The sequence below is a fragment of the Ovis aries genome, chromosome 2 (assembly GCF_016772045.2).
Source record: "Ovis aries strain OAR_USU_Benz2616 breed Rambouillet chromosome 2, ARS-UI_Ramb_v3.0, whole genome shotgun sequence".
NCBI classification, from domain to species: domain Eukaryota; kingdom Metazoa; phylum Chordata; class Mammalia; order Artiodactyla; family Bovidae; genus Ovis; species Ovis aries.
In genome coordinates, this window is record NC_056055.1 from 51,221,519 (window position 1) to 51,239,468 (window position 17,950).

The 17,950-nt window shown below is 49.4% G+C and overlaps 1 protein-coding gene across 3 annotated transcripts in view; it reads left to right on the forward strand.

The window, feature by feature from the left end:
• The window catches only part of FBXO10 (F-box protein 10), a 42,890-nt gene extending 26,135 nt beyond the window's left edge, over positions 1-16,755 (forward strand). For 2 of the 3 annotated variants that reach the window (XM_015093138.4, XM_042243236.2), the window contains exons 5-12: positions 196-345; positions 1,529-1,665; positions 6,647-6,717; positions 8,420-8,572; positions 9,602-9,871; positions 11,818-12,128; positions 13,224-13,402; positions 14,779-16,755. In XM_015093138.4, coding sequence (XP_014948624.2) covers positions 196-345; positions 1,529-1,665; positions 6,647-6,717; positions 8,420-8,572; positions 9,602-9,871; positions 11,818-12,128; positions 13,224-13,402; positions 14,779-14,953 — 1,446 coding nt within the window. In that variant the 3' untranslated portion in view covers positions 14,954-16,755. The remainder of the gene's footprint in view (positions 1-195; positions 346-1,528; positions 1,666-6,646; positions 6,718-8,419; positions 8,573-9,601; positions 9,872-11,817; positions 12,129-13,223; positions 13,403-14,778) is intronic. The other variant, XM_027964409.3, reaches the window with a different exon arrangement.
• The last annotated feature ends 1,195 nt before the right edge of the window (positions 16,756-17,950 follow it).

The window sequence follows — 17,950 nt, forward strand, 5'->3', positions numbered from 1 at the left end:
AGAGGCTGCAGGACCAAACCGGGAAGGGCATCGAGATGCTCCCTCCTTGTGAGCGCATGGCGAGAGCAACTGAGCTGGCGTCGGGCAGATCTGCACAGACCACACAGGAAGGAGGAAACTCAGGTGCTCCCTGAGCAGGTTTTTAAAAATAACCTTTGTAACCAGAAAATGAATGGCTGTTTCTTCTCTGCCTAGATCATCATGCTCAGGAACCACATTCACCACTGCAGAGCATCGGGCATCTTTCTTCGCTTGGAGGGTGGCGGCCTGATCGCTGGCAACAACATCTGCCACAACGCGGAGGCCGGTGTGGACATCCGGAAGAAGTCCAACCCTCTCATTCTGGTACTTCCTCCATCTTGGTGCCCCTTTCAGGGTGGCTCCTAGTTCTCAGAAACCTTTTCTAGGATGTCGAAGCAAATGCGACCATTTTAGATTCCTGTTGCTTCCTGCTTGCAAGTCATTCCTGTCCTTTCCTCTGTGTGTCCTTGTGACTCTGGTCTCTTCTTCCGCGTGTTGAAGGTGACTTTGGATAAATCACATCCCTGAAGTCTCCCCCAGCAAGGATGAGGACCCAGCAGATAGGGAAGTTCACAGGGCCTTCCTTCCTGCAGCCCGGATATGCTCTTGTGGGTTTTGAGTTCAGTAAGAATAAAGATATGATGTCTGCCCTGAAAAACACTTGGTTACCCTGGTGAGTCTGCCGGATCCTTCAGGGGGATATCTGGAAACCAATAAGAATAGGAGCTCCTGCAGCAGGAAACATTTTAAAACAAACTTTGTTTTCGTGAAATAGTTTTGGAAAAGAAACAGCTAGCTTCTTGGTTTAAATATATGATTGTACTTAGGCTGTAAATTAGCAGAGTGAAACAATTATAATAACCTAAGATTTTAATCAGTATGCAAAAGGCAACTAACTGGGAAACAGAAAAGCTAGGTTTCAGATCCGGCTCTGCCACAAATGTATTGTATGACCCTGGGTCTCTTTCCCCATTTGCACAGAGGAGTTTGGCAGAAATACCTTGTAGCTCGTATACCTTCTGGTGGCCTCCTGGCTCATGGGAAACCTAAGCTCCCTGGGGCTACACCTTCCACAGTCCCCCTCCCTTCCCTGAGCAGTCCCTGAGGCCTGTGCTTAGTCAATGTCCCACGTATTGGGGCTCTGCCCCCGGGGCCCTGGGGTGATGTGGCCTTGATGATGATCATGCTTTTTGGAGGCTCAGAAATTTTCAGTACTATGCATTGTAGATGAAGGCAAGAGCCCTCAGCATTAAGTGTCAGGATGTAACTGTTAATACATCCCAAGAGTCCTCTCTTGGGCGTCTCTCTGACAGGTATCCATGTGTGCACCTGTGCAGAGAGGCAGGGCCACCCCCAGTCCATTCCCTTTGTTTTGTGCTTGGGATCCCGCAGTGACATGTTTTCTTCTGCTATTGCATCCTGGCCCTGCCGTGGGGCAGCACTGAGCCCTCTGCTGCTCACCGGCATGTCTCATCTGCCTTCTGTGGTGTCTCCTGTTCACCTGCAGTGTAACCAGATCCACCACGGCCTTCGCTCTGGCATTGTTGTCCTGGGCAATGGGAAAGGCATCATCCGGAACAATCAAATCTTTTCAAACAAGGAGGCTGGCATTTACATCCTGTACCATGGAAATCCAGTCGTGAGGTATGTACATGCCTCTGTACTCAGACCACCCTGCTCACCCATGGTCCCTTTCTTCTTCTTTCATCTCTGGTTCCCTGCTTCCTGTCTTTGCTTCATTGGAAACCATTTTTGTTTACTAAAGCAACTGTATACATGCAAGCAGAGAAGAGACAGACTTCACCCACAATCCCACCTCAGTAACACAGCCTTCTGTGTTATATTATCTGTGTTCTGTGCCTTTGTGTCTGTGTTCCCTTCCAGTTAATTATGTGGGGCCATTCTATTCAGCAAGAATTATTGGGCACTTCTAATAATGATAACAAAGGTAAACCAGGCAGACTTTCCTCCCTCAGAGCTTACTCTAGTCTGGAAAAGGACATGTGTGTCCAGAAATAATGCTGAGTCCTATCTTAGCATTATTATCCTATATGGCATAGAGATTTCAACTCACTTGACGACTCTGATCAGTTGCTGGTGGCTATGTGGGATGCTGTGTTAAGATTGGAGGCTACATCTGACCTCAGCATGGAAGCATGCCGTGATCCATCACTGGTGTAAGCTGTAGGTAGTGGGGCTGTGGATCTGCCCTCCCACCCATCACGTGGTGCAGGCTGTGATAAATGCTGTCAAAGTGGTACCGAGAGGGGGAGTTATTCTGATGAGGGGGCTGTGGGGGGCCTCATTTGGGAGCTGGCATTGGTGTTAAGACTTTGAAATACAGGTAGGGCTTGGCCCCTCGTGGAGCTGGGGAGTAGACGCTCCTAGAGAAGGAAGTGGTGTGAGCAGAGGCAGCCGAACATAGCAGAGTCAGGGAGCACGCAGTCCTCTGGGGCTTGAGAAAAAGCCTCACACAAGTTGTGACATTGCTGTAAAACATCTCAAATTGGGACTGTCCTGGATCATCTTGGGTCCTGTGGTCACTGCAGCCTGAGTGTTTATATCCCCGTGGCAGTCCATCTCTGCCAGGCAGTGTGCTAGAAAGCCTTGGGCCAGATGAGGAAGGCCTTATGTAGTCCAGTGGGAAAGGTGGAGTTTATTCTGTCTAGATAAGGGGGGATCACTAAAGGTTTTGAGTGGAAGACTCACATGTTATGTCTGCACTTTACAAAAATAACTGGAATTACTGTGCAGCAAATATATTCTGAGAGTTTTTCCCTGCATTATCCTGTGTGTACTTTTCCATGTTGTTGCAGGATCTTGTATTTATCACTTTGGTCAGTTTCAGAACATTCCGTTGTTTTGATACTCCCTCATTTTTGAACCAGTCCTATTACTGTTAGGCTTCTATTTTTTCACTATTGTAGGCAGCTTGTTTTTGTTTGTTGTTTAGTCACTAAGTCATGTCCGACTCTTTTTCTACCCCATGGACTGTAGCCCACCAGACTCCTCTGTCCATGGGATTTCCCAGGCAAGAATACTGGAGTGGGGTGCCATTTCCTTCTCCAGTAGGCAGCTTACTAAAAACAATTAGTGATCACGTGATTATGGAGCTGTTTACCCATCTTTTACGTTACTGCCTTAAGAGTATGGGTTTGTATGTGTGCATATTATTCATTAAACACACATTTAGGTGTTTCCTCCATATAAGGGGGTTAGCAGTATAAAGGTGTATGAACAGTCTCTGTTCTGTGAAGTGTTCACTGTCATTCTACAGATGGGAGCTATAAGGGAAGGACTCACTAAAGTGAGCATTTTTATAGGTCTTCATGCAGGTACAGAAGAAAACCAGTCATGATTGCCACTGAGTCAGGACAGGGCACATGGGGCACTGACATTTGAGCAGTGCTCAGATGGTAAAGAATCTGCCTGCAATGTAGGAGACCCAGGTTCAATCCCTGGGTCAGGAAGATGCCCTGGGAATGGCAACCCACTCCAGTATTCTTGGCTGGAAAATTCCATGGACAGAGGAGCCTGGCAGGCTACAGTCTGTGGGGTTGCAAAGAGTTGGATGTGACTAAGCGACTAACACTTTACTTTTACTGAAGGACAAGTAGGATTTTATGGCCTCAGAAAGGCATTACAAGCCTGGGGCAGTGAAATTTGGAGTATGACCTGGGAAAGTGGTGGGAAAAGTGTGGTATGTCTGGGCATAAGGTCAGCCTACAAAGTAGGGTTGATGCTGGAGCATGGAGGAACTCGAATACCACGTGTGGTAGGTAGAATAATGGCCCCCCAAATCTATCCACTTTCTAATCCTTGGAACCTGTGTATAGACTGTCTGCAAGGCAGAAGAGACTCTGCAGATGTGGCTCAGTTAAGGGTGCTGAGATGGGGAGAGCACCTGGGTGATCCAAGTGGGCCCAGTGTAATCACAGCGTCCTTAGAAGAGAGAACAGGAGAGTCAGAGAAGGAAATGTGTCAACAGAGGCAAGGCCAGAGGAGTGAGGCCACAGACCAGGAAGCCTGAGCCGCCTCTAGGATCTGGAAAGGTCAGAGACAGATCCTTTCCGAGTCTCCAGAAAAAAGGCAGGTCTACTGGCACCTTGATTTAGCCCTGTCAGACCCATTTTGGACTTCTCACCTCCTAAACTGGAAGATAATAAATTCGTATTGTTCTAAACCACCAAGTTTATGATAATTACTTACTGCAGCCATATACCCAAACCTTGTGGGTGCTGGGGAGCTGTTAAAGGGTTTCGAGCAAGGAATATTACAAGCAGATCAGTGTCTTGGCTTTTTCGTGGTGGTTGTTGTTATTTTATTTTATTTTAGGCTTTTTAAAACAGTCACTTTGAGGGAATTCTCTGGTGATCCAGTGGTTAGGACTCCATGCTCTTACTGCTGAAGACCTTTGTTGACAAAGATCCCGCAAGCCAAGAGCCTCCCCCACTAAAAACAATTCTGGATTTAGATGTAAACTACTATATGCAGAATGAATAAACAACAAGGTCCTACTGTATAGCACAGGGAACTATATTCAATATCCTATCCTGTGATAAACTATCATGGAAAAGAATATGAAAAAGAATGTCTATATGTGTATAAGTAAGTCACTTTGCTATACAGCGGAGATTGGCACAACATTATAAATCGAATAGACTTCAGTAAAAAGTATTTTTGAATAAAACAGTCGCTTTGAGAGAATTAGGTTGTGCTTTTTTCCTTTATGTTTCTTTGTGATGGAGGACAGGGATTTGTGGGAGGTCCCTGAATTTCAAGGTCCCTGATGTGACCTCAATAAGGCAAGCCATTGAGCATATTTTTTTGCTGGTAAGAGTTACATAACCTATGGTTTTTTGTTTTTGTTTTTTGCCTTGGCTGCAAGGAAGCACAGGACTCAAACTGTGTTAATACACCACCCTTGGTCCTTGGAACAATGCTCTGTCCCCTTTTCCTCATGTTTTCTGATGTCTCTTTTCTTTGTTCTGCCTACCCTATGTACACACACATACATGTTTCTCCAAGGGGCCATGGATTCTTTCTGAAAGTAAGTGAGATTTGTGTTAAAAGTATAACACGCATGCATTTGCTTCCATGGCGCAGCTCTCGGAAATATGAATGAGGTTTGCCTGAGCCCAGGGAGTGCATCTGACCCTGAATTCTAGAAGCCCAGAGTAACCATCAGTTGATTGAATTATAATCACATCAAAGCAGTTGCTTCATATCTGAGTAAAACATAAGGATGTTTTTTAACAAACAATTTCACTTATTCAACTCCAAATGCATACTGTAGGTACAGTTGGCATTTGGCTTCCCCACAAGGAAGTACGGGCTTCCCTGGTGGTGGCTCAGTGGTAAAGAATCTGTCTGCCAAGCAGGAGACGTGGGTTCGATCTGTGGGTCAAGAAGATTCCCCTGGAGAAGGAAATGTCAACCCAGTCCAGTATTCTTGCCTGGGAAATCCCTGGACAAAGGAGCCTGGCAGGCCACAGTTTTTGGGGTCACAAAAGAGTCAGACACGACTCAGCAACTAAACAATAATAACATGTGGTAAATGCTTTGGATCCTGCCCTACAGTGGGGAAGACTTATCAGCCAACTCATGATCAGTAAGGTTCTGTGAAAGGAGCCAGGCCCTGTGTCAGGCTCTGAACAGCTAGTTGTATATTTGGATCTAAATCCCTCGGCTGCATGGTAGGAAGTAGGAGGGCACCTCCTAAGAGAGGGGGCAGGTGCTCCTCCAGTATAGAAGGAGAACACAGTATTCCTGTTAGTAAAAATACCAAACAGCTAATGTGTATCCTCCAGAAATAACCCAGTTCTGCCAGTGTCTGAGTGTCTCTGTATTTACAGGCAGGAAACCAGAGTTGAGAGACTAGAGCAATGCAGGCCCTTTAACACACTCAGGTGTCTTACTCTAGGGAACTCATTCTTGAGGACTTTCCAGGGCAGGAGGGCCATGTGTATCTCTTGAGTCAGGAGCATGCTTTCTTAGATCTTCCGTTATGCCAAGTGAGATAAGTCAGTGAAAGAAATACTGTGTGATATCGCTTACACATGGAGTCTAAAAAATACAACAAACTAGTGAGTATAATAAAAAAGCAGAGCCAGATATAGAGAACAAACTAGTGGTCACCAGTAGGGAGAGGGAAGCAGAGAGGGGCAATATAGGGATAGGTGATTAAGAGGTATAAAAGGTATAAAGTATTACGTATAGAATAAGCTACAAGGACATATTGTACAACATCAGGAATATAGTCAATGTTTACAATATCTGCAAATGGAGCATAACCTTTAAAAATTGTGAATTACTGTATTGTACACCTTCAAATCATATAATACTGTACAACAACGGCAATACAAATAAAATGGTGCTTGAGTGTGGCCAACAGTCCAGAGACAGGGATATCTGTTTCTGTGGCATAGTTGCAGGTGGTTTGGGGGCAGTGGTAACTGACGATTGCTTTCTGCCTGGCTTCTGGGCCTCAAAGAGGTGCTCCATATCCCAGTGGACCGGAGCCATCTGGGAAGCCCACGAAGATGGGTAGGCACCTTGGATGGGCATTGTCTTTGATGCATGATGTTGGTTTGGTCTCACCTTTTGTCTTTTCCTTTCATTCTAGCCGGAACCACATTTTCAAGGGCCACGCAGCCGGCATCGCTGTGAACGAGAATGGCAGAGGCCTCATCACAGGTAGGCGTGAGACACCTGCAGCTGTAGCCAGCCAGGCAGCCACAACTCAGCCAACGTCCCCAGCTTGCCACCCGCCCAGTCCTTCTCCTGGACAGACTGGCCTCCTGATGGTGACCAGCACTCGGGGACACAGGTTCCGCACCCTAGCTGTGCTCACCAGGCAGGGAGGTCGCGTCCGTTCTTTGCCAGGCCTGGTGCTTACAGGATCTGAGTGGGTGGCTCACAGAACACTGTCAGAAATATTCACACCACACGAACTGAACCCCTTCTCTGGGCTCTATAGGCTTGTTCCTGCTCTGGCAATCCATCCCCATTCCCCCTCTGCCTGGCCAGCTCCTGTCATTCTCCAAGCCTCAGCCCAATTGTCTCTTGCTGGGGGAAGCCTGCCCTGACCTCCCATTATACATCCACCCACTTAGTCCACCAAGTAGGCCTACTCTGTAGGACATTGTACTTAATTTCTTATGATCCATTTAATGACAGCCTCCTTTGCTGTGTTCTGTAAGGCAAGGATCATGTCCATCTGGTACGTCAGTGTAGCCTCAGCACAGATCATAGCCATATCTGGAGCAGTAAAGAGATCCAGTAAATATTGGGCCAGTAACTCCTCTTGACTGAATCCTGCCTTTCTTCATTAGACATTTTTTGAGCACACAGTGTATGCAGGAGCTAGGGATACAGCAGTGAAGGAAACAAATGATTTCTGCTGTCAGGAACTGACATTTAAGGAGAGGAAAATAATAAAAGCATGTATTTTTTTTCAAGAAGAGTCATCTCTGAGGGTGATACATATTTTTGGTTTTGGGCCACACCACACAGCTTCAGGATCTTAGTTCCCCAAGCAGGGATGAAACTCTGGCCCTGGCAGTGAAAGCGCCAAGTCCTAACCATTTGGCTGCCAGGAAATTTCATCTACAGATAATTAAAATAAGGTGATAGACAAACTGTGTGGGTATTTAGGACTGTGTGGTCAGTGCAGGCCTTCCAAAAAAGTGACATGTAAACCAGAAGCTGGAGGATGGGAAGGAACTCAGGAAAGAACCAGGATTCCAAATGGGGCCACCTGTGGGAACAGACTTGGCAGGCCTGAGGAGTACAGAGGTTGCTCATTTGGCTGCAGTGTGGTGAGCAAGGGGCAAGGAGTATGAGAAGGGGTCCCAGAGGCAGGCAGGAGCTGGTCACACAGGGTGTCCTGAATCACTGCATTCCTGTCACAAGAGGCTGAGAGTCTGTCCCATTTTGGTGCTGCGGCAGCAGTGTTCCAGGACACCCCTTCTCACTGGTGGCCCTTCAGCCCACCCCCTCCCAGAGACATGGTGGAGGGGAGAGGAAGGCTGTGAGGAGTGGCTGGATTCTGCGTCAGTGCTCCCGAGGACAATCCCCCAGGACAGACAGCCCTGCCTGGCCTTGGTCCAGGGACTCTAAAGCCAGCCTGTTCTTAGTTATCAGTCCTCCAGGCCGCTAGATACAGTGAGTTCTGGGGATACAGGACACCACAAGGCAGACACAAACCTTGCCCTTGGGGAAAGCAGACAGCAGACACGTCCTTGGGAAGCCACACAGCAGACAAGATTCTGGGTGCTGACTCCTGACAGGGGCAGGCCTCAGTGTCCTTGTCTGGACTTGTTTTCTGTCAGCTGTTCAAGTCCTCATGCCAGCACTGTAGGTGGCCCATGACCCTCTTTTCCACCTCTTTCCATAGAAAATGTTATCCGAGAGAATCAGTGGGGAGGTGTGGACATCCGCCGAGGAGGGGTCCCCATCCTCAGAAGCAACCTCATCTGCTTTGGCTACTCGGATGGTGTGGTTGTGGGGGATGAAGGCAAAGGCCTGCTAGAAGGAAACACCATCTACGGTGAGAGCCGCTCTCCTTGGGGACAGGTTTGGGGGCCAGTGCAGCCTGGAGGCAGGAAGCCCAGGTTCCATCTCTAACTTGTAGGTCCTGAGAGAGTCACTGCCTTTCCCTGGGCCCCCAGTACCTCATCTTAAAAACCAGCCTCTATCTCAGGTCACAGCCCCGCTCAGAAGGCATGAGCCTTTCACAAATCACCTTCTAATCCAGGTTGACCCCATGGGGTCAGCAAAGCAGAGAGCTTTAATCCCCACTTAAAACAATCAAGGGCAGGAGTGGATCTTATGTAAGGACAGGGCCATGTGATTTCTGATACATGAACATCTAACCCCTCTTACTCTTTCTTTTGATCCAGAGAACTAAAAATATAATGGAGAAATAGGGTAATCATAGAAAGAAAACTGTTCTCATTCATTCTGTGACCTTGGGCCACACCTCAGTCTTTCTGGACTGCATCTCTAATAATAATAGCTAACCTACATTCAGGTCCTGGATTCATTCTGGGCCCTTTCTGTGCATTATCATATTTAGTCCTCAGGACCCCTTCTGAGGTTGGTACAGTTAGTAACCCCATTTTTAAGATGAGGGAACTGAGGCACAGAGAAGTTTAGTAACCTGCTCAGGATCACACAGGTAGGGAGTGGTAGGGCTGGGACTCAAACCCTGCATTTCTGTGCAGGGTGTGGTTGGGCTGGATGAGTTCTGAGGGCCCCTTGGGTACTGTCGCCATGGACTTGTGTGTTTCCAATCTGGAAGTGGAGGCTTGGCAGTTCCCAGAGCACTTTTACACCCCATAGGATGACAGTAGTTGTGAGATTAACCTGACTGTTACTACCCCTTGTATGAAGGAGAATCCTTGTATGAAGGAGAAGCCTGCAGCAGCCAAGCCCTAAAGTGACTCGTTCAAGGCCATTTACCAATCAGTGGCCCAGTTTCCCAGGCCAGTGCCTTTTTGCTTCCCTGCCTGAGGAGATACTGGGTACTGCCTTGCCTGTTGGCAGCATTAATGACCAGCTCCTTTCACTGTTACAGCTAATAAGGGCTGTGGTGTGTGGATGATGGCTTCCAGCCTGCCCCACGTCACCAGCAACCATGTCAGCTACAATGGCCTGTATGGAGTGGCAGTGTTCAGCCAGAAGGATGGCTCCGGAGAATTCCCTGGAGGCCACGGGGGCCAGGAGAACTTCAGCGAGGACGGGGATGCCATCCTGTGGGAGACAGAGCTGGAGAAGGACGACAACCCGCTGCGCCGGCCCATCACTGTAGCTCTGGTCGAGTCCAACAGTGTTAACCACAACGGAGGTGAGCACCCCTCCTGGCAGCCCTGCTGCAAGGCCTCCCATGCTCAGCTTGCCCTGAGACCCTTCAGCCTCATCAGCCACTTTAGCCACTCACCTGGTACCCCCACCCCCTGGACTTCAATCCATTCTCTCCTCCCACCACCACCCTTGCCTTTCTCTTGCCTGAAATTCCCTTTCTCCCATCCACACGTCCCAAACAACTCAGACCTCAGAGCCCTTACCCGCCATCCTTCCCTCCTTCCACCTGGGTCCTCACCCAGCCCCACCAGCATGGGGGCTGAGACTGTATTTGTTTCTGTGGCTGTTTCATCAATTCTGACAGGCAGTGAACTTGAGGCGAGGAACTGAATCCCACTCTTGTTGGTGCCCCCTGCCCCTTGGCACCAGTCCCACACCTGGCATATACATTACAGTCAATTCTGAGACACACTTTTCATATTTTTTTCACATCTCTGATGAGATACATCTTACAGTTGATGGCATATCATGGTTTAATTGGCAGTGATTTTTTTTCTTAGATTTCCCTGGTGGCTCAGACAGTAAAGTGTCTGCCTACAATGCAGAAGACCCAGGTTCAGTCCCTGGGTCGGGAAGATCTCCTGGAGAAGGAAATGGCAACCCACTCCAGTATTCTTGCCTGGAAAATCCCATGGACAGAGGAGCCTGGTAGGCTACAGTCCATTGGGTCGCAAAGAGTTGGACACGACTGAGTGACTTCACTTTCTTTTTTCTTTCTTAGAGATACAGAAAATAAGAATATTTAAAATCCATGTTATCTTAAAATTGATAAAAATGGATGTTTGATGTTTATTGAATGGGAAAAAAAATTATTGTGGAATTCATCTAACTCTACAGCTCCCACACCTGGCTGATTATGAGAATCACTCTGGGGAATGGTGGAGGAAGGCTTGTGAAAGAGAGGCCCCTGGGCCCTGAGGAAGCTTATCACCCTGGGAGTGGCCGAGGCAGGGAAATGGGGGGCCAGTGGCCCCAGCCCACTTACTTACCTGGAAAATGAGTTCTTTTCCCTCCCAGTTCAGGGTTTCCTTCCTGTAGCCACACTGTCCAGTTTGACAGGCAAAGCCACGTAAATTCAAAACACTTGATTTATTTTTGCGGTTCTCAACCAAGCCAAGAGAAGCAACAGGCGGGTGGCACCAAAAAATTCAGACCTGCAGGGCTTCCAACCCAGACTGCTCCCACAAGAGCCCATGGTCATCACCCTCCCTTGGCCTCCTCCCCTGCTGCCCAAGCCTCCTGCTGCTGGGGGGTGCGGCAGGCGTCACCGCTGGTCATCACCCTCCCTTGGCCTCCTCCTCTGCTGCCCGAGTCTCCTGCTCCTGGGGGGTGCGGCAGGCATCACCACTGGGAGTCCTCCTCACCCCAGGTCCGCCTGCCATGCTGCCTCTTCCTGACCACATTCTGCGGTTCTCAGCCTGCTGATTTTGTGCTTTTTTTCCCCTATGGTATCTGAAAGAAATTTCCCAGACAATAGGGAGGCAGATTCTAGCTCAGAATGGGAAGCAGAACAAAAGCAACAGAACTTTGGCTCAGGTGAGTCTGTCTGTCCAGAGGCAGGATGGGCAGACTTGATCAGGTAGTGAGCGCCCCGTCCCAGGAGGTATAGACAGCGGTCGGGGGAGGCAACTGTAGGAGGCGTTCCAGCGCAGGATGAGCGCCTGGGCCAGAGGACCAGCTGAGTCTTAGGCGCCTCTTCACACATGTCTCCCTTCCCATCACTGAGCACTTCTCAGAAGGAACGGAGTTTCCTTGCTGGTCCTAGGTTTCCTCCTGCTCTCATCCAGCTTGGAAGATGCAAGTCCCCAGGGCTGCTTCTCCCTCTCCTCCCCACCTCCTCTCCTGGATGCACAGTTCTGGGAAGGCTTTTCCTCCTGGTCTGGTTAGCAGTGACCCTGGGGCCACCCTGTGCTTCCTCTCCCCTCACAGCCTCAGGACTCTACATCCAGAGCAGTGAGGCACTGCACATTGTAAACAACGTGATCCACGCCAACAGAGTCAGGGGCATCACTGTGGCCCAAAGCAGTCAGCTCACCCGTGTGGCCAACAACAGCATCTCCTGCAACCGCCAGAGTGGGGTCAAGATCGAGGCCCAGTGCAAGGTGGAGCTCCAGGGCAATGGTATCTATGACAACAGAGGCCATGGCATCATCACCAAGGGTGACAGCACCGTCATGGAAAATGACATCATTGGCAACCGGGGCAGTGGGCTGCAGCTGCTGCCCATGTCTGATACAAAGGTGTGTGTGTGTGCATGTGACATGTGTGTCTACACCGGTCCCAGGAGAGCCATGTGTGTGTGTTTGTGTGTGTGTGTGTCTGTGTGTGTGTGTGTGTGTGTGTGTGAGAGATGTGCATGCCTACGCCAGTCCTAGGGGAGCTCTCGTGCCCTCTCTGCTAAGAAACAAAATCATAAACCCTCAGCACTCTGCAAGGGTGCCACCTAAACCCTGCCTGCAAGACACAGGGGGCACTTCACACAGGAGGGGTACTGGCAGGAAACTGGGGTGGGGTGCCCCCTGAGGTGTCTTCATGGTCTTCAGGTCAAGATCAGGGCTATTTCAGCTTTCTCCTCCTAGAGGAATCTCACTCAGGACCTGTTTCGCCCTGGGGCCTTGCAACACTGTCCCGTTACCCAGAGTAGCCTTCTCCCCACTGGCTGTCACTGTCTTCTGGAAGCCTTCCCTGGCCCCCCAGGCTGTGGGAGGTGCCCCTTTTTTGACTTCTGAGGGGTCTGCAGGGCACTTCCCTCAGTGCTGTGTCTGTTCCTTCACCTGGTTGTCTTCCCCACAGGCCCTTGAGCTCCGAGCTCCGAGCTCCACTTTTAAGCAAAGCACAGAGTTGGGTGCTAGGGTTTCACTGTTGAGCCAAGCAGACCCAGTCCCTGCCCTTGTGAAATTACAGTCCCAGAGCCTCCTTTTGGCTTTGTGGCTTCGTGAGTCCCTGACTTTGGCAAGGAGTAAAGAACTCCTTGGCTGTGCATCCAAGCACTGTGGGAAGGCAGAGGAGGGGTCACTGTCGCCTCAGCTGGGTCGTCAGTGGCCCTTGCTTCCGGCACTACCTCCTCAGTCTGAGGGCCCTTTTCACATTGTTCCTTCTTCCTGGAACATCTCTCCCTGCTCTGTGCCTGAGAAACTCCTACAGCTTATCCATCACCTTTTCCAGGAAGCCGCCTCTGGTTCTCTGGCTGGCCTCGACAGCCTTTCCATGAGTTCCCTTGGCTCAGTGCTGACCTACCTAGCGTGCTTGTACCCCTCGGTTTTATCATTGGTGATTCATTCACCTGGCTCCCCACCAGTCCCTGAGGTGTGACAAGCTCTGGCTGCCTCTCCCAGGTAATAAAGAACCGAATCCATTCATTCCGGGCCTCCGGCATTGCAGTGCAGGGCCACGCCAAGGCCCTGGTGCAGGACAACACCATCTTCCAGGGCAGGACCAACAAGACCATCTTCCAGCAGAGCTCAAACAACCAAGAATGCATTATACAGAACAACAGGTTCTTGGTCTTCAAGAAGTAAGTGCATGGGGTGCCTAAACCAATCTTCTAGAACCACCGCGAGGTCACTGGGGAAGCCAGGCCTAGTGATTGTGGCAACCCTAGCTCTCTAGCTCCCTAGCTCTCTCATGCCAGCTTTCAGCTCTGGTCAGATAAGGCCTGTGCTTGGCCTTTGTGTTGGGCCTGGGCAGAGGACCTGAGCCTGACTCACTAGGGAAGTCTGGGAGCGAATAAGCTTTCAAAGAATCTGGGTATGTGGTTTCAAATCTCACCTCTGCCAGTTATTGGCTATGCAACCTTGGGCAATTTACTCAACATCTCTGAGCCTTAGTAAAATCCACTTAACAATGTCTGTAGCACCAACTTAAGATAAAATAAGGTGCTGTGACCTAGTAGCATATCTGAGGTCTCCCATGAGTGTTTATTGCTGTGGCCACTGTTGCCCCTTGAACAAATACCCCTAGGCTTTTACTCACCCCACAGTAGCCAGCCTCTGACACTGCTCACACCTTGCCAGCCCTACTTGTAATATTATCATAAAAATACAAGACAATGTTGCTGGTTTAAGCAGTTTAGGATTTGATATGTATTAGAGGTGATTCAAACCATCACTATCATTTGATTTTCCCCAACCCTTCATAACCTCCACAAAAGCTTAAGAGATTGGAAACCCATCAGTTTCTGCCCTCCGTAGATTTGCATTTTCCAGAACGTCATCTAAAGAAAGAATGCAGTGTGTAGTCTTTTGAGCCTAGCTGCTTAGACTCGGCCCAGTGGATCCCGGACTCCCCTGTGGTGTCGCGCCTGTCATTCATTCTTTTTGTCACTGAATGGACACACCACTTGGTTTATCTGTTCATCAGCTGAGGAATATTTAGGTAGCTTCTAATTTTTGCTGATGATTAATAAAGCTTGTATGGGACTTCTCAGGCAGTTCAGTGGTTAAGAGTCCGCCTTCCAATGCAGGGGGTGCGGATTCAGTCCCTCATCAGGGAACTAAGGTCCCCACATGCCGCAGGGTACAGCCAAAAACTAAAAGTGAATGAATGAAGCTTGCATAACATTCATGGTCATATATAATGGGGAAAAAAATGAGGCCTGGGGGAATGAAAGAAAAAAGAGAAAGTCACTGGTCTTATCTAGATCCTTGTTTAAAGATGGAGGAATAGAGGATGAGAGGGAACCTGTCCAGGGTTGCATCAGAACTGAAGGCAGAGCTAGAACCAGATTTAGCTTCATGCATGTCCCACCCCCTTTTGCTATCACTTAACTAGGGAGATACAACCTATGCCCCAATTTAAACACTTGGATCTTGAACCAAAGATAAGGTTGTACGGGGCATTCAGCAAATACTCTAGACCCTCAAAGAGTGTCTTCTCATTCTGCCCCTTCAGGTCTGATACGTGGCGCCTGACAAACCCACCAGCACGGCCTCACCTTGAAAACTCTCTCCGAGGCCCCTCCGCTGCCCATGGTGGGCAGAAGGTGACAGCCATGGCGACCAGGATCACAGCCCATGTGGAAGGTGGTTACCACAGCAAACGCAGCATCTTCTGCACCATCCTGTAAGAATGGAGAGCTGCAGGAGGCGGCAGCTGGGGGGAGTCCGGAGACCCCAGGAAGCAGGCATGTACCCTGCTGTCAGGCTCGGGCCCTGCCGGGCTGAGCTAAGAGTTGCAGCCTTCAAGGATGGAAGAAGTAGTGCTTGTGAAGGCTCCTGCTCATCTTGTCTCCTCCTCCCTGAAAAGCAGGCTCTCAAGTCTTTTGGGGACTGAGAACAAGATATCTCCAAAGCCCTTTGGCTCCATAGCCCTCAGCAGGAAGGAGCTCGGATTTTGTGTTGGTTTGATTAGTTCGTATTTTTGGCTGTGCCATGCGTGCTGCTTGCAGGATCTCAGATCCCCAACCATGGAATTATTTTTCAAGAAAAAGGAAACAGAAGTTGGTAGGTTTCTAGTCCCTCAAGCTCTTGTAGAGATGATAAAGAGTTGGGGAAATTGATTCTGAAACCTTGGCCAGGGTTTTCTGTTTGAGTTACAGGGAACTATATACACCAAACCCAGAATCTTCTCAGGGAAGAATGAATTTACTTTTAAGGGACAGAAGTGATTCCAGTGAGATGGAAAGAACCCCAGAGTCATCCCCTTTCCTAGCCCTCATCTTGACTCTCCGGGGACACTGCCACACCCACCCTGCTGTGGGGGAGGCTGGAGGTTTGGTTTCCTTTAAGGACACAGTTCTCTTGGATGTGGACCTCTGAGGGAGGAGGGGCTTGCGATAAGGAGCCTCTCTTGGCAGGCTGCCTCAGGGACAACTGGGAAAGCAAGAGGGGCGTGTGGAGGCTTCCCTCAAGTGGTTAGGTGTGCAGGTGAGGGCTGGGCAGTGCAAGGACTCACCTGACTGCTCCACCCTCTAGTTGCCCCCAGACTCAGGAGGACATAGTTGACTCAGTGCCTGCAGCATAGGGAGGATTTGAATCCCACAAGCACACCCAGACCAGCCGCCCCTGCTGGGCGCCAGACAGGTGGAGATGGAGGTGCCTGGGGCCCCTGTCTGTGTCCACATTCTCATGGATGACCAGCCACCTGCCTTTACAGACCCTACCGTGGTTTCCCACTCTGTGCCTTGGCTCACGCTCTCCTCACCTTCGGGCGCGCCCTCCTCGCCAGCTATGCACGCCCAGGTCCCACCCATCCTTCCAGGCTCCACACACCTTGCGGATGGCAGCGCTGTGCCCTCTGAGCCTCCTTTGCCCTGTCTGCCCCCACAGGGTACACTCTGTCTTGCTTAGAAATTACCCAGGTCCAACCCTGTCCACTGACTCACCTGTAAGCTCTGTGAAGGTCACCACCTGTGTCCCCAGCCCAGGGTACGGGGAGGGTTAGTAGCTTGAGGAGAGGGACAGGAAGGCTCTGCTAAGCTCAACAGTGAATGTGTGAAGGTTCCAGAGCCAGGCAGTCTCAGACCCACTATTCAAGGAAGGGGGCCTGACGCAGGCTCAGCTCAGCCTGAACAGTCCCCCGCCAACCTAGCCTTTCATGCGGCGCCTCAGCAGCCTGGTAAGGTCATGGTTGTATGCCCACAGCTGGCGTCCCAGGCAGGTTCTGCCAGGCCCCTGGTGCTGTTCTCCCAGGTGGGATAGGGTGTGGCTAGAGGGAGTCAGGGGCTCAGTCTCCTCCCTGAGGACTTGGGGCATAAGTGTGTGGGTCCCTCCACTCCCCAGCACTGTTCTTTGCACTTATCTGTGGCCCCAGTGTGAGTCGCTGTACAAAATGCTGCCTTTTATTACTTTGTAACAAATGACTTTTCTGTGAACCAAGTGCTTATGAAAATCTCAGCAACCAAAATAAAGTTCTATATTTTAAGAGGCACTTTGGGGGGTACTTTCCTTGGTTTGGGTATCTACTGGGGGTCCTGAGCGCTGGATGCAGACCCATCACCTTTCTGCCTCCCAGAAGTACCACAGCTTCCACTGAAGGCGGCGGGAGACCCAGGGCTATCTTGCCCATTCAGCTTGTTCCCGCAGGATCCCAGGTTTTAACATCTGTGTCCTCACAGGTCAGGGACCGTGGTGCAGGCCTGTCTGCCCCATGGGCTTTCTGAAGAGCAACAGTGAAGTTCCTGGTGTGGATGACCTGATGGTCTGCAAAGGGATTTCAGATCCACGACCACGTTTTCCCCAGTTTACTCATTTAGCATCCACATGTCACCTGAATAGAAAGCCAGTACTTAGTATTTAAGTGCTCTTTTAATTAAAAGACTTTTTTTAGGATAGTTTTAGAATTTTTCTCTTAAATATTCTTAACTGAGGTATAGTGGATGTATGTCTCAGGTGTACAGCATAGTTCAGCATTTTTAAAGGTTATACTTCATTTATAGAATATTAGCTATATTCCCTGTGCTGTACAATATCCTGTAGTTTATTCTCCTTGTAGTTTATTAATATTAGTTTGTACCTCTTAATCTCCTACCCTTACTTTTTCTCCCCGTTCCCTCTCCCACTTGTTGTTCAGTCGCTCAGTCATGTCTGACTCTTTGCGACCCCATGGACTGCAGCACGCCAGGCTTCCCTGTCCTTCACCATCTCCCACTGGTAACCACTAATTTGTTCTCTAGAGCTAAGAGTATGTTTGTTGTTATGTTCACTAGTTTATTTTTTAGGTTCCACATATAAGTGCTATTATACAACATTTGTCTTTCTCTGACTTATTTCACTAAGCATGCTACCCTCCAAATTCATCCTTGTTACAAATGGCAAATTTTCATTTTTATGGCTGAGAGTTTATGTCCACGAGTCTGTTTCTGTTTTGTCATAAGGTGTTTCCCTTGTGGCTCAGACAATAAAGAGTCTCCTGCAATGCAGGAGACTCAGGTTCGATCCCTGGGTCAGGAAGATCCCCTGGAGAAGGGAATGTCTTACCACTCCATTACTCTTGTCTGGAGAATTCATAGACACAGGAACCTGGTGGGCTACAGTCCATGGGGTCGAAGAGTTGGATACAACTGAGGGACCTACAGCCTTTGTCATATTTTAAATTCCACATGTAAGTGATATCTTAGGGTATT